This window comes from Aplidium turbinatum, chromosome 15, assembly GCF_918807975.1.
Source record: "Aplidium turbinatum chromosome 15, kaAplTurb1.1, whole genome shotgun sequence".
Taxonomy (NCBI): domain Eukaryota; kingdom Metazoa; phylum Chordata; class Ascidiacea; order Aplousobranchia; family Polyclinidae; genus Aplidium; species Aplidium turbinatum.
In genome coordinates, this window is record NC_137486.1 from 17,185,981 (window position 1) to 17,200,919 (window position 14,939).

Genomic DNA, 14,939 nt, shown 5'->3' on the forward strand with positions numbered 1-14,939 from the left:
GAAGGAAAATTCATCTATAGCATAATTCGATTCTTCTTGTTTGTGCAATAAGTTTTTGAATTACATCGTCGTAGAAAGCTTGCTTTTGCTTCAGTTCTAGCAAAAGTTCCTTCTCTATTGAAAGCAAGCTGAGCGAGCTCAGTCAGCTTGCTTTCAGACAAGCTAGTCCTAATTTACTGGCACTTGGTGCATAAAAAACATTTTATCTTATCTTGTTTCCAACTCTGATCACCTCAAATTCTAATCCAACAAGCTAAAACTTGCTATTGCCTGGGATTCCCCCAATGACGCGCCAAGGTGTGCAGATCAGCGAGTGAACAGCCTGGCTGAACTAAAACCACTGCTGTTTTCGCTGCCTTGTGACGTCATTTTCCTTAATTGTTTATTTTAAATAGCACTCGCCAAGCCGTCAGTGCACACTGCACACCCAGCTTAAAGGTAATGACCGAAAAAAATTAAAGGCAATGACCTCAAACGTTGAAGTATTAAAATTAGAAGGGGACGAGTTTTGCAATTGAAAAGAAAGCAATCAGCATGCAGCAAGATGTTAGAATATCATGAAAGAAAAGAACATCGACAACCGATAGAAGTTTTCTTTTTTTCTGGTTTTCTTGGGGTGTTCAGTGAACACCTTGAACACCCTGAATAGCCTATACGCCTCTGCTTCACACATATGCCTAAATAGCGTATAATTCCACACTGCATGTCGTACCCCCTGCTTTGGTGCTTCGTACCCCCAATGGGTACACGTACCCCTGGTTAAGAACCCCTGGCATAGTGAAAGATTTATAGAAAGTAACCTCTTGTTCCGCTCATGCAGGCGACTTACTGACTTCTAGCAGTCAAACGTTCACCGATTCATCACCACCTAACCTACGTCGGTCGAGTGAATGGAGCATTACGTCAGGAACAGCTGTCGATCAACATGTTGCCGGAAGTCTTCAAGAAAGTAAGTTGAAATTGCGGTTTTTGGTGGTTCTGTGATTTTATTTTGGAATAAATTTCTTCTAACACTAATTTTTTTGCCATTGAAGGTGAGTTGATTGTAATCTTTTGTTGGTCTTTCATTTTTGTTCAACTAATCTTGTAAATGCCTTTGTTTCTATCACCTAACCCGAGAAAGTATTTTGTAAACTAACCAAACTAGTTTCTTGTTTTTATTGGTTTTGTACTGATTTATTTTATTTATTTTAAACTCCAGGCCTGACTAAAATAGTTATCACTGTCATCTACGTGGCATTCCTAACTTTGCCAACTACGGCAATAATATTTCAGCTTCAAAGCCAAAGTGTGTTATGCCCTCTTTTTGATCATCTAATAAAAAAAAAATTGTGTGCAGTAGTTTTGGATTTAATGCCTGTGCAAACGTATAGAACGCTTCTTTAAACATTAGAGTTTGGCCTTTTGTAGGAAATCTCAATTTTGGACATAGCACACTTTGGTATTCATGCAGCAATATACGCTGTTTACACTTTCAGTAGCCTGCTAACTTTTATTTCTCTTTTCTTTCATAATATTATTACATTGTGTGTATTGGGGCATCAAATGCATTTTAATGCTACTAACTTGCATCACATTCCATCAGCCATAATTTCTTTATTTTTTCGTTGACTCAACGCTGCGAGACGTTGAATCAACGAGAAACACGCAGTAAGATTGTTGGCTTTTGTTCATTTGCATGTTAAGATGACGTACTGCATGATACCATACAACTCTCGGATGATGCTGTGTTCAAGTCAGAAGCAGAATCATGTATCCATGAAGGTAATGCGATGGTTTTGCTATTTCTTATAAAGGTTTCAAGTCCCTACCCAGGCAACAAAAGGTCATTTAATGTCTGCGGACGTTAAATCAATGTAAAATTGACGGTTTTTACTGTCTTGAGTAGTTTCATACCGATTAATATAGAAACTCCAGTCAAGTTTTGAAAACACGGTTGTTGGCAACAGCTGCATGTCTACAGTATAGGTCGCCGTGTTTCGATTTTCTGCATTGAAATGTCACTTGTGAGCTTGCTCAACTTACTTGCTGATGTTGTAAAGTCAAGCCTGGCCACGAAACATTCAATGTTTGATCTGTTGTTCGTCGTACAATCACTGTGAAAATAATTATAAATGTTCTGGATTAGTTTGGTTTTCCATAGACAAACAAAACAAATTAACTTTTATTACAAAGAGATATATCATTCATAATAAAAAAATTCAACTCGTTTGTTTTCGACACGTACGTGTGTCCTCATCAGGAATTACTGAAATCTGCAATATACATAAAATGAAAATTATAAGATAAATCTGACTATGCGCCATAACTAACACTCCGGACTGAAAAGCACAAACTGAACAAGTGATACAAGAATGATTACCAGCAAATTATACGGCGGGAAACATATCATGCGATGTCAAGAACAGGCATGTGACAAACGATCAAAACACACACAAAAAGAACGGTGAGCCACAGGCAAATAACTAACTGCCTGTTGAGAGACGGATTATTACGTTTGATTCTTAAGGCATCTATCTATGATCTTGGTCTGAAATTCAGATCTTCCTAGAGAGATGATTTAAAATTGTTCAATCAAGACATTGTCAGTGTACGTTACACAAGAGGCGATGTGCTCTTTAAATTGGAGATTTGCAATCTCTTTGGAAACTTTCCTCTGTCAATTTTGGTAACTGGGCCTGCGTCGGTCGTTCAAAGCCACTACAAGTATGTGAAACTCTGTATTAAGCTTCCAAAAATTCTTTCTCAGTCCGAGGATAAAGATTCTCACAAGCAATCTTTGCTAAGGAAGCGCAGTTTAGATTAGATTCTGCTGTACATCAAGTCAAGTTGAAGAAGTTTGTTTATTCAAGAGCAATCTTTCAAAATTACGGCTATCTCAACGCCAATCGTACGCCATAATGGATTTGTAACTTGTCATTTAATCTAACACGTTTTTACTTAGCCTGTTGATTACAGTGATTAATTCTTACGCTACCGCATAATTATTTTTTTCTTGTTTATGAATTAGGTTTGGTTGCTTGCGCATTACGCGACGTGGGTATTTGTTTTGATATGAGTAATTTTCTTTCCAGCATTTCTATGTACTTTGGATATACAAACCCCGTTCCATTCTGCCCATACCTGTGCTGACAGGATAAACGAACCTTCACCGCTTTTTCGCGGGTATGTGGAGTCGGCGAAAAATATTCGATTCCGATTTCTCGTTTTATAACTGCCTGACTCCGGTTTCAATGTTGCCAGATTTTTTTAAAATTCAATTTCACTCAAGTTGTTATTGAAATTGAAACGGCGACTCTCACAAAAACTGACACGAACAAACACTTCTACTTTATGATGAAGCTTTAAAGCGTAATACGGAGAACAAGAAAAAAAATAGTGCAAACAAATATTTTAGTGGTTATCGTTTTGTATCAAATCGGAGTCGTTCATTTTTTAACGACTCTAATTCCAGAATTCCTTTTTCCTTGAGTTTATTGAACTCTTGAACTTTTTATAAACTCTTGAATTTCTTGAACTCTTGAACTTTCCCTGAACTTGAATTTCTTGAACTCTTGAACTTTCCCTGAACTTGAATTTCTTGAACTCTAATTTCCAGAATTTTCAGATTCTAGAATTTCAAAATTTCTCCGACTCCACAGCCCTGCTAAAACACAAATGATGATAGATTTGTTAGGTTTCAATGAAAACTACCCAGCCAGAATATCAGTGATTTTGGCATTGATTCAACGTGTTTAGACGTTGTGAACAAAACGACTGATTTGCTAGCTGGGTAGTTGAATTGTGCCGGTTGGTATTCCCCTTCCACTAAAGACACAGTAGAATTAATTTGATGTTGTATCGCCAAACACCAAGCGTCGTCGTCGTGTGAGCCTCTGGGGCCGAGGGTCTATCTTTTTACCACCCCAGATTCACGATGTTCCCGGACTACACTGGAAGGCTACTAGAGAGCAGCCAGTCTTTGGTTTCATCATCCATGACACGCAGACCTTCCACTCCGTTAGGTGGCTTGAAGATGGAACAGTCATTGATGATGTGGTCTGCGGTCTGTTCCTCGGCACCACATTCACAGGAGCAGGAAGAGGCCATTCCCCATTGGTGCATGGTTAAGCGGAAAAGCCCGACGCGTACGGAGACGGTTGAGGTGCACCCATTGTATTAAAACGCGGTTTTCTAAACCATAGATTTCTAAAGTTTCGTCATACTTTTATCTGCTCAATACACGTCACGTTCCCATTTCAAAACTTCCGACGCTTAATCAAGCGTAACGAAGCACGTGACATTTTAACATTTCCCCCTTCCGTTTCCTAAAAGTAATTCACACAGTTTAAAAATAAACAAAAGCACTCATTGACGTTTTTGTTTGATAAACATCGTTGTTTTACGTTAAATTGGTGTTTTCTTTAGTTGCCAAACGTTGGTGGGGTGAGAAACGGATTGACTATGCTCTCTTCCATCCCAAGGCTGTGTCCGGGTTGGCGAACGTGGCCCTTCCTCACATCTTCCATTCCAGCTTCTGGGAGTCGGAGGACGTGGCTGCCTTTGTTCTTAGACAGGTCAGTACATCTCGATTCAATTATAACGTCGATAATGGATTCTAACAAAGTGCTAAACTGGACAGTACCAGGAGTACAAAGCACGATTTCTATGTTTCAATTGTCTATAATAAATAGTATGACATAATACAATATGCTTTTCTCAAAACAAGTTATTGAAAACATGATGTTCCTTCACGTGATTGGTTACTTTTGCCGATTTTTTATTAACCGGCATTCCGGTTCAAACAGGTTGTAAAACCGGATCACACCCACGTGAGGTTGACCAATGGCAAAGACGAGATGCGATTCACTCCAGCCATGCCAAGAGAAAAGTGGACGAAACGTCGAAACCAAGTCAAATTAAGGGTAAGCTGGTACCCTTTCTCCTACCTACACAGTGCAATGTATCATTTGTTGCTTTAAATTCTTGGTTGTTTTAACGTCAAGTTATGCTTGTTGTCCGTCACAGAACTCAACACCGAATCACCGCGCAAGAGACAGCATCGCCTTGGAAAACGACCCTCAAATCATTAGCGCTAAGTTCATGTACGGTCCTTTAGACATGTATGCGTTGAATGGGGAGAAAGTGGATATTTACGTGATGTCCCCAGTAAGTATTGCAGGAAAGTAACTGGTTTTGTCGACATCCTGCGCTTGTTTTTATTTTCTATTTTCGAAAGCATTAACTCGATTTTACATGATTCTCGTTTTAATTTCCATTTATCGGACGGATACTGCAGCCCTTGCCAATATAGTGAACAATTCGGTTGGGCATGCAGACTTACAACTCTCAAGCATTCCGTTTCTCCAACAAATGAGCTTTATGTTTCCCGGCAGCCGATTGTAGCAAGACTTGATAGCGATAGATACTGTGTTTCGCCCATGAAACTCGGCTCGTCAGTATTGCACCACAACTCTTTTACCAGTCAGTTTAACTCTTATCCTTGTGGAGAGAAAAGTGCCAACAAAACCAGCAAGCGCCAGGAGAGAGGACATTGTGAAGAGCTTGTTATGGAAAGAACTGAAGTCATATTTGAATAAGACCAACTCAAATCACTGTAAGCAAATGTACAACGAACCTTAAATGCATTGGTAAGATATCTACGCCACAAAAATATCTTTGGACACTTAATTACCATTTTCAGGTACACATATCTTGACAATGTTTTGACTGTTTAGTGTTGATCATACAAATGCTTTCAATGCTCTGAATTGGTTTTATTCAAATGTGACTTGTGCTTTTCGTATTCACCTCTTGACGTCGATTTGGAATCCAGACACTTGAAGTTTCTGTTCTTGCTTTCTTTTTTTAGCCACCATCGTCTGAATGGCTTCTCCTCTCGACGGAGATAACCAGCAACAGCGGGAAAGCAAGCTATACCATCCCGGAAAACAAGCGGCTGAGCATCGGCATCCATCCCGTCAAGATGGTCGTACGGTTCGTCGCATAATATCCTTGATTTTCATTTCTTTGCAGAGCAGGCACCCCTCTCTTTTCCATTTGCTCTATTGTTGTCATCTTCAAAATTGAAGAGCAGGCACCTGTTTTTAGACAACTCTTCTTTGTGGTAATAATGTTAAGACTTAATTGTGGTTGAAAATGAAATGTCGTTTTGGCTATCATCATTACCACCGACTTCACACTATTACGGCGAGCACAATAAGTCTTCAGGTAACACTAAATTTATCCGCCCCAACATTATAAATGTCAATAACTTTCATTCATCCAGGGGCGACCACACGATGACTGACAGCTACATGGCCGTGCTTCCCCCGGACACCGACTGCGTCATCTTCAGCGTGGACGGATCCTTTACTGCCAGTGTTTCCATCATGGGTTCTGATCCCAAAGTTAGGCCCGGCGCTGTCGACGTTGTCAGGTCAGTAAGGGGTTCATCACTTCATAAATCACTATCGATAGATTCCAAGAACGACAAGTGGTATTTGTTAAAGATGTTCTCATGTGTTGTCAGACTTGTTACCTTTTTTTTTACAGAGATTTCTTTTCCGCTTGATCTTCACTTGTTCCAAGCGTATTCTGTGGTTGTTGATAGCCTATTTTTTTTACCGCTTGAAAGTAGAGCTGTAAGTAACCCATCTTGCAGTGAAGGACTACTGAAAAGATCTCTTTCCATTCAGCAAAATAATTATTAATTTATTGACCAAGAAAACGTGTTTTTTTTTGCTTTTTTTGATCTTGCAACGTTGATTGGCGAAACTCACCTCGACCAATGCTGGTTGCTGCATTAATTAGGTTCAATTTCACAATATCTCCGCAACCTTAGTGAAGCTAGCGCTTTGATGCAGGTTCTGGCAAGACCTCGGCTACTTGATCATCTACATCACTGCGAGACCAAACATAATGAAGCAACGTGTGGTCACGTGGTTGTCTCAGCATAACTTCCCCAAAGGATTGATCTGGTTCGGCGATGGACTGACGCCAGATCCGCTGAAGCAAAAGGCCGCACTGCTCAACACATTGAAAACTGAGGTAGTGTATTGTGCGAGTCTCCTGCGAGTTAGCAGTTGTGAACTAAGGAAGCGACAACTGAACAAGTGACAACTGAGCTACTGAGCTAGCAACATTTGAGCAAGTGGCTGAAGTTGATAAATGGTGAAACTGAGCAAGCCATTACTTGGCATGTCACATTGTCACAAGTCAGGAAACTCAGTTTGGCAAGCGATGACTAAGCAAGTGCGACGTGAGCACGTAAATCTCATTTGCTGACTTGGCAGTAGCTGAAATGGAATTGCTGAGTTGAAACACTTTCTGAGTTGTTGCATGCTGAGTGGTCTGACAAACGTATTGTGCAGTTCATAGACTCCATTGGAATAACTATGGATTAATAATCCTCATGCTGGGATAATGGGAGAAATAGTGTGGTTTTGACATAGCAATCAATGCGTTGGCTGTGGTTTTGTCATTGCTGGTCAATGGTAGAACTGAACTTTCAATTTCGTTTGAACCTCTGGGTGCCGAGGGTTTTATCCCTTTTTGTCCCAAAATGTCCATGTTTGGCATACCACATGGAGAGGTTATTATAGAGCAGTTGATCTTCGATCTCACCATCCAGGAGGCGCGGTTCTTCTCCACTTGGAGGATGAAAGATTGTCCAGTCGTTAGTGATATGGTCTGCGGTCTGTTTTAACGGAAGACAAAAAGCAACTTTAATTTTCATAAGTAATGTGACAAGTGACAACTGGTAAACTCTAGTCATAACTCTTGAAAAATGATGTTTGGCTAGTGTTGACTTCAAATGTCGTTTTAAGTACAAGCTTCACTATGCTGCCGGGTATGGGTCAAGCAAGGACATATGGGTCTACCAGCATCTTGGCATGAAGTCAAATCAAATCTTCATCGTTGGAAAAACGTCGAAGAAGCAAAACACACAAAGCTGCGTAAGTGGAAACGATCTCGTATCAGTTGATGCTGTTAGTGTAGATTTCACAACGGTTAAATTGCTTCTGTGTGGTGGGTCAGCTTCCATCAAGGAAAGACGTCGAAACAACACACCCGACTCCGGAAAAGCATATCCACAGCTTGCACAGTCTGCCTTTTACATTGATTGAATAAGTAGACAGGAAGGCAAGGAAGCCAATCTACATGTTCACTTTCAGGCATGCCTTTAAGTGTTCTGCCAAAGATAAAGTTACATGATCTTGAGCGGTGTCGAACCAATGCCCTTAAGCATTCTCTTTGTACTAAACTTTTTGTAAGCATTCAGCAGCATTTGAATTCGTTTAGGTTTTGAGCGAAGGCTATTCTACTCATCTGAATGAGTTGAAATCTTCTGAAGACGTTGTTCCTGCCAAATTCAACGCCCAGGTATGCCCTTAGTTGTAAACTTATGGAGCGTATTATTTATATGTTAAACCACAAACCAGCCTGCTCAATACCAATTGATCGCGTTTATAGATTAGCTATTCTCAGTGGATAACATGGCGGACTGGCACCCGCACAATACATCAATTTGCTTTGATTAATGGCCTGATTAAAAGACTTCATTGCCGGAGCCTCGTTTTTTAGATGTTCGTAAAACCCCAAGCGCTTGCTTCGGTCCCTCAGGCCTTTGTGACCGAAGAAAAGACTAAATTATTGATATAAGTTCCGCTGGCTGCACTTAACAAGTTTTGTGGCATCCTGTTTTTGAAGTCAGGTTTATTTTTAAAATAACAAAAAGGAAAAGAACAAACCTCTTTACAGCAAGTGAATAAAAAAATAACAGTTAACCTCTCAAGTACATGTAGCTCCACACAGAGTGAAATTTACATGCCTTTTGACTCTTTTTTACTTCTTTAAAAGTAATGTCTAAAAAGACATTACTTTGGGCCAATCCTATAGATGTTTGCTGGTACACCCCTTCATTTTCTTTGAACTCTTTACAGCAACTGGTACTTAGAAGTCTTATTGGAAAATTACCAGATACTTTTCACAATTTACAAAATCTATTTTATTCACTTTTCAAGCTCAAGTATTTGTCATCACTGGTATCGTGTTGCGAAATTATTCAGTAGGCTACACCATGTGAACGTATTTGTTTGCTGGTCCATTCGTTCTTACGTATAAATTCGATAGTTCGTTTCTTGAACGTATCCGTGTGCTGCTCCGTTTCTCCGAACGTATCCGTTTGCTGCTCCGTTGAGAAGAGCGCTGGAGTTGCGAGTGGAGGGTCGTAGAAAACAAGGAAGACCAAAGAAAACATAGAAAAAGCAAGTTGAGGAAGAAAGCAGCAAGGTGGGCTTGACAAGAGAGGACGCGCTAGACAGATCGATTTGGAGGCAGGGTGTGAAGACGATTGCGGCACTTGGAGGTGAATCCGGCCACCCTCGGTGACGGGGACATCACCGGATTAAAACTGGACTACTACTACTACTACTTATCGGTTTGCTGCTTCGCAATTCAGACGAAACCCAGCTTTTGAAACAAAAATGTTGGACACCTATGCTGTTTCAGACGATTTCGTTCCGTTATCGTTCTTTTTAATTCCACATCTATTTAAAGACACTCCTTTAGTTTGTGTTGGTAGATTTACACGTCAACGCACCGCATTCTCTCTATTCCAACTCGGGACGTTACATTACGGGACGCGAGGCTCCGATTTTCCGCATTAAAAGGTCAATTTGACAATTTTGGCACGTCTCGCTACAAGGTTACTTTCTACAAAAAAAAACAACTTAAATTGCGGTAGTTAATAATTAACTGCACTGCTTCTATATCACATGTAAAAAGTACAATATCTTGTAAATCAGAAAAAAACGTAACTAACTCTTCTAGTGTTGCGGATGTAGTTTCTCATCACCTTGATCTGAAATCTTAATTCCAATGTACATTTGGCTTCCAGATCATGTTGCAAAAAGGATGCATAGATCCGCCTGTGCATTCCATCTCACGCAAGCATAAATCAACCACCATCAAGAAGAGATGGTCCACTATGAAAAGCCAAATTTCTCACTGAAACAAGAAAAGGCAATGAAGAGTTTTATGGCAGTGCAACCATTGAGCTTTGAGATGCAGTTTTTGGTTACAAAATACAAATATACTGACGTTACTGATAGCGTGTGTTGTCGTAAACTTGTATATGATGCATTCACTGTATGCTTATCTTGCACAAAATATGCCATGTATGCTGTACGTTCTAAAGTTACACACTTCATCAAAGTTTTTACTTCCGAATGCATTTACCGTTTGTTCCATTTTTTGTTTGTTGTTTGTTTCTTTTATATCTTCCTGCACTATGATAATGACCCAGTCAATAAAATCCGTCATTTTAAAGTAATTTAACGTTTACAGACGTTGAATCAATGTCAAAACGACGGATTTTGTTGGTTTTGGACTTTCTACTTCAGAGCCTCATTATTCGGAATAGCAATAGTCAAAGACGACATCTCTTCCTCCATTTTGCTATGGTCTTCACCCCGAAGCATCAGGGTCGACCAAAGACAGCTCTATAGATACTAAAAACCAAGTCAATACTTGGCCGCAAATCAGTCAGTTTTTCCGTCTACAGTCGTTTAATCAACTTCAAAATGAATGATTTGCTGGTTGAGTAGATATTTGTGTCGGCCAAAGCATTGTGCGCAATACCGAGAGGTCTAGGGGGTACTCTTAGACTAGGGCACGAGATAATGTTAGGGGCCGAAACCTTTTCAAGGGGGCCGGAAACATGAAAAAACCACAGTGTATGCTTTGGATACGCTGCATTTTTTTAAGAGATGTGTTGATTTGAGGCCCAAGAATCTCATTGCCCAAACTATTGTCCCAACGGCCCTGATTGTGCGTCCTAAAGGACTTGATTGCAAGCGCAAAGTATAAAATGGTAGCATTATGTATGATGGTATATACTGTATACCGTTAAGGTTAGAAAGACTATGTTTTTTAATAATAATCATGTTTCTGTTGTTATATTACTCTCAGATCAAGCCACCCCGAATAAAGTTCTAAATGGTTCGTACTTGCGCGTTTAAACCACTTTCAATCAATTTCGTGATAACTTCTATGCACTAAGTTTATCTAAATTGCGTGGCTGGATAGTGGATACACATAATCATAGAAAACACTCAGTCCAGTAGCGCAAATAAGGGCTTGGAGCAGGGAGATATCATACCTGAAACTTTTCAACTGACTACCTTTTGATACTTACATCGCATTTTTGACGTAAAATTACCCAACGCAACAACGCAAATGTAAGCAACCAAGGAGAAGGCCGTTTATACAGTCTTTTGTAATCGAGACGATTTGTCAGTTTTTCGCTTTGCTTGACCCATGAGGTTTTGGTAATTGTTTATATTTTTATCTCGGCCTCGGCTTCTTTGAAGTCTTCTTCCAGAATGTTCCAGTTTCTTTCATTTTGCATGGCTCGCAATTAGATCGTGGTTCAATAAGATGCTGGTCCATCTTTTCTTATTTGTCTTCCCTCCTTTTCCCACTGTGGCCCTGCCATGCTGTTGCTCTAATAATTGCTCTCCCGTCTCGTTTTATTGATCTTAGTCATAATGTTCGGCTTCGCTTTCTTCTTAACCAGGTATTTGGTTCGAGAGCGCACTGTTGGCCAATTTTAAAACCAATCATTCATTTACAAAACAAAACCCAATCGTAAGAAAAATTGTTACTGTTTTGTCTATAAGGTTCCTGCTTTATCGCGTTTACACGAAGCATGCTTTATTCAACTTTGCTGCCCATCAATGCCCTTCTGCTATCAGACACATCAGCTGTGAAAAGTAATTTATTCTCGTTTATTTTGTATCTACGTCACTCCGGCCGTCACAATCAGCAGTTTGAAGATTGCGCGCTGTATTTCAAGTATTAAAATGTTTTTATATTTCTCCTGAATTGTAGAATATCCTGAAGAAGACGTTGCGATAACGTTCAGAAACAGCTTTCGCTTGGTTATTTTTTGCTTATCTTTCATGTTTAATAATTTTTAAATATTGTTAAAAGTGAAGTTAATTCTTTTGAAAAGAATTAGTTTTACTCCGATGCACTTTCGTGGCGGTTGCTATAACAGAAAAAGGTATGTGGTGACTGACGTCATAGAAAAAGGTATGTGGTTACTGACGTCACTGGTTTGTTAGAAATAAATACCTGTCAAACCTATTAAGCCTCAAACCAGCCTATTCTACCAAACAGTGATGTTGGATGGACTTCTCTTTTGACATATGTTTCATGGTAAAAACTACAAAGTAGTCAACGCGTTATCCTTCAACTTTCGACATGACATGTCGATTTGTCGCGCTATTTTTAATAGCGAAGACTCTTGTTTGTTTGTTTCTTAAAATTTGTAAACCGGCTGTCACAGTATTTCAAGTAGACTGTTTGTTTAAACTTTATTTTTATTTTTTGATGTAATTTGATCATTATGTTGCATTTTTATCAGACCTAAACCCGAAAAGTCTTTATCATTTTTACTACGTAGCTTTTTTCAGTCTGATAAGTAGCCTGTTTTAAGGCTATGGAGTTCAATTAAAACTGTAATTCCTAACGCTTTCAAAAGGTCACAATAGGCTGTGAAAAGGAAGATATAGCTTGCTCGATTTTTAATTGTTACAAACTTGTCAGAATCCTTCTGACTCTACAATCCTACTCTCTCGTGTTGCCAGATTTCTTGCAATTTTAGACGCATTTCCTGCTGTCCAAACTTGTTTTCACTGACTTATCTTTGCGTTTGCGACTTAGCATACATGTCTAGTGGATATCCGCCTTTGTGCATGCTCATTTCGATCAAACTGTAGGCTAACTTGCATTCAATTATGTTTCGAATTCAATTTTAAGTATTGTGCTGTTTGTAACTTGGTAAGCTTATTTTTAAAGCTCTTGATTACGTCATGTTACTACCATATGTGTTGTCGATTAAAATAAATTTTGCTGAGGAAATTGGGACGATTCCCTCCCCCCCCCTAAAACACAGAAAAGTGACTGTATTCACGGTGTTTTGCAAGGTCGGATGTGTGTAGATTTACAGTTACACATTATTGTGTTTCGTTGAAATCGCACCCTCCCCCTACTTGCTGGATCCGTCTCTGGGCTAACTTACATTCAGAAATCATTCGAATTCAATTTTAAGTATTCTATTGTTTGTAACTTAGAAAGCTCATTTTTAAAGCTCTTGATTGCGCCATGTGTTGTCGATTAAAACAATTTTCGCCGAGGAAATAGACTCCTATAGACACGACTATCATCTAAGCTTATATCACTGCTCTTCAACAGGCGTTCTGTGGAACATTTAGTGGAATTCCACGAGAGTTCTTTGTTTTTAGAGGAATTAATTTCTTGTTGCAGTATATGCTACTGATGCGTCATTCTGAATTTTCAGATCGCTGTGCCATGTTCACATTCCGAGTAGGCGCCAGTTAGTTAAGTAATACAAAAAGTTGAGTGCAGTCAATAGCCGAAAAAGAAACATTGGTAGACAGTTGTTCATTGTCTTGTAGACATTCTTAACCCATAAGAAAAAACGCAGCCCTTATAGTGTTGTGGATAAGCCAAAATCCAATGTAGTTTCGTATCCCCACGATTTTTGGTTTTATCTAAGTTACCACGAGTCCAAATTAAATCGCGCTGACACGCTAACAATGTACTGTAATTGCAGTTGTTCTCTAATGCCTTATATTGTCTACATCAGGGCTACTCAACTAATTTTAGCAAAGATCCATTTTGACAAGTTGAATATTTTTGCAGTCCGGTGAATATTTCACATGCAACTACGAAAATTAAACAACCAGTAGCCTGCGAGCACCGAAACACTTTTCAGGTAGTGTGTTAACACATCTTGGATTTTGTCTGACACAAAGAAATAAAAAAGGAAAAAAATGTATTATGTTTCTTTGTAGTGTGGATCACACATCAAGAAAACGGCAAAGCGTTGGGGGGTCTGGGGGCGATGCCCCCAGCTCCTTGGATAATCACAAAAAATTTCTTTTCCCAAATGAAAATCTGTTTTAAGAGGCCCTGAAATGTGGCAATGAAGTTATTCTTCCGGAAGCCCGAGGTCCACCTTCAACACCCAGAAGGTCTGGATTCCGACCGCGGTCCGCCAGTTGAGTAGCCCTGGTCTACATCATTATTTCTAGATCTAATTTGAAAACTCCACAAGCGAGCTATGAAAATTTGACAGAATTGAACTTCAAAGAGGCTTTCTCTCTTCGCATAAAGATTTCCACTGTCGGTGCCAATCTAGAAGAAATCATTTGAAAGATCAAAGTAGAACCTGTGCACAAGTCAAGTTAATTTATTTTGTTTTAATAACGCCACATTTTATGTTTTAATGTGTCTGGTATTTTGTGTGATGACTGTTAAAAATTTGAATTCTATGGACTTTGAGTCTGATTGCAAATAAATAATAATAATAGCAGCACATTTTAGCGCCTTCTCAAAGGAAAGGCTTGGCACTCTTTCGTTTCTTCTGTTCAGTGTTTGTTAAATCCCATCCGGATGGCTGTAGGCCTATTAAATCCCATCCGGATGGCTGTAGGCCTAAAACTTAAATTTTGCATTCTACTTTGGTATTCTGTGTAAAAATCTAAGTCTGATCGAAAAAAAGCAGATATAAAAAATAAACAAGTTGGTGATGGTTTGAAGTCTGCCAGACAGGATAGGGAGACTTACTGGACAAGCTCCCTGAACACAGCTTCACAGCAAGTGTCTTTCGACAGCCTTGATGGACGCTCCAGAAGGAAGGGCCACATTACAATGCTGCCACAGCAAATTTGGAAAAAGCACAAGATTTAAGAAAAAAAAGCACAAGAGTTGGATACAAAAGCACAAGATTGCAAAATTGAACCTTTTGCGACCTATTTTGTGCCAATTTGACGAATAACATGACTCTGAAATCAACAGTTTTCAGAAGATACATGCTTACTAAATCACTGTCTCAAGATTTTAATTCGTGATCTTTATCTTAATAT

General features: G+C 39.4%; 1 protein-coding gene across 1 annotated transcript in view; it reads left to right on the forward strand.

Annotated features, from left to right (window-relative positions):
- Positions 1 to 13,179, forward strand: part of LOC145783880 (membrane-associated phosphatidylinositol transfer protein 2-like) — a 37,856-nt gene extending 24,677 nt beyond the window's left edge. Inside the window, exons 20-29 of the mRNA XM_082595638.1 lie at positions 821 to 949; positions 4,408 to 4,556; positions 4,788 to 4,904; positions 5,008 to 5,148; positions 5,852 to 5,976; positions 6,269 to 6,418; positions 6,846 to 7,029; positions 7,809 to 7,937; positions 8,284 to 8,364; positions 9,881 to 13,179. Of these exons, the coding sequence (XP_082451764.1) occupies positions 821 to 949; positions 4,408 to 4,556; positions 4,788 to 4,904; positions 5,008 to 5,148; positions 5,852 to 5,976; positions 6,269 to 6,418; positions 6,846 to 7,029; positions 7,809 to 7,937; positions 8,284 to 8,364; positions 9,881 to 9,994 (1,319 nt within the window). The 3' untranslated portion in view covers positions 9,995 to 13,179. The remainder of the gene's footprint in view (positions 1 to 820; positions 950 to 4,407; positions 4,557 to 4,787; positions 4,905 to 5,007; positions 5,149 to 5,851; positions 5,977 to 6,268; positions 6,419 to 6,845; positions 7,030 to 7,808; positions 7,938 to 8,283; positions 8,365 to 9,880) is intronic.
- Positions 13,180 to 14,939: the final 1,760 nt, after the last annotated feature.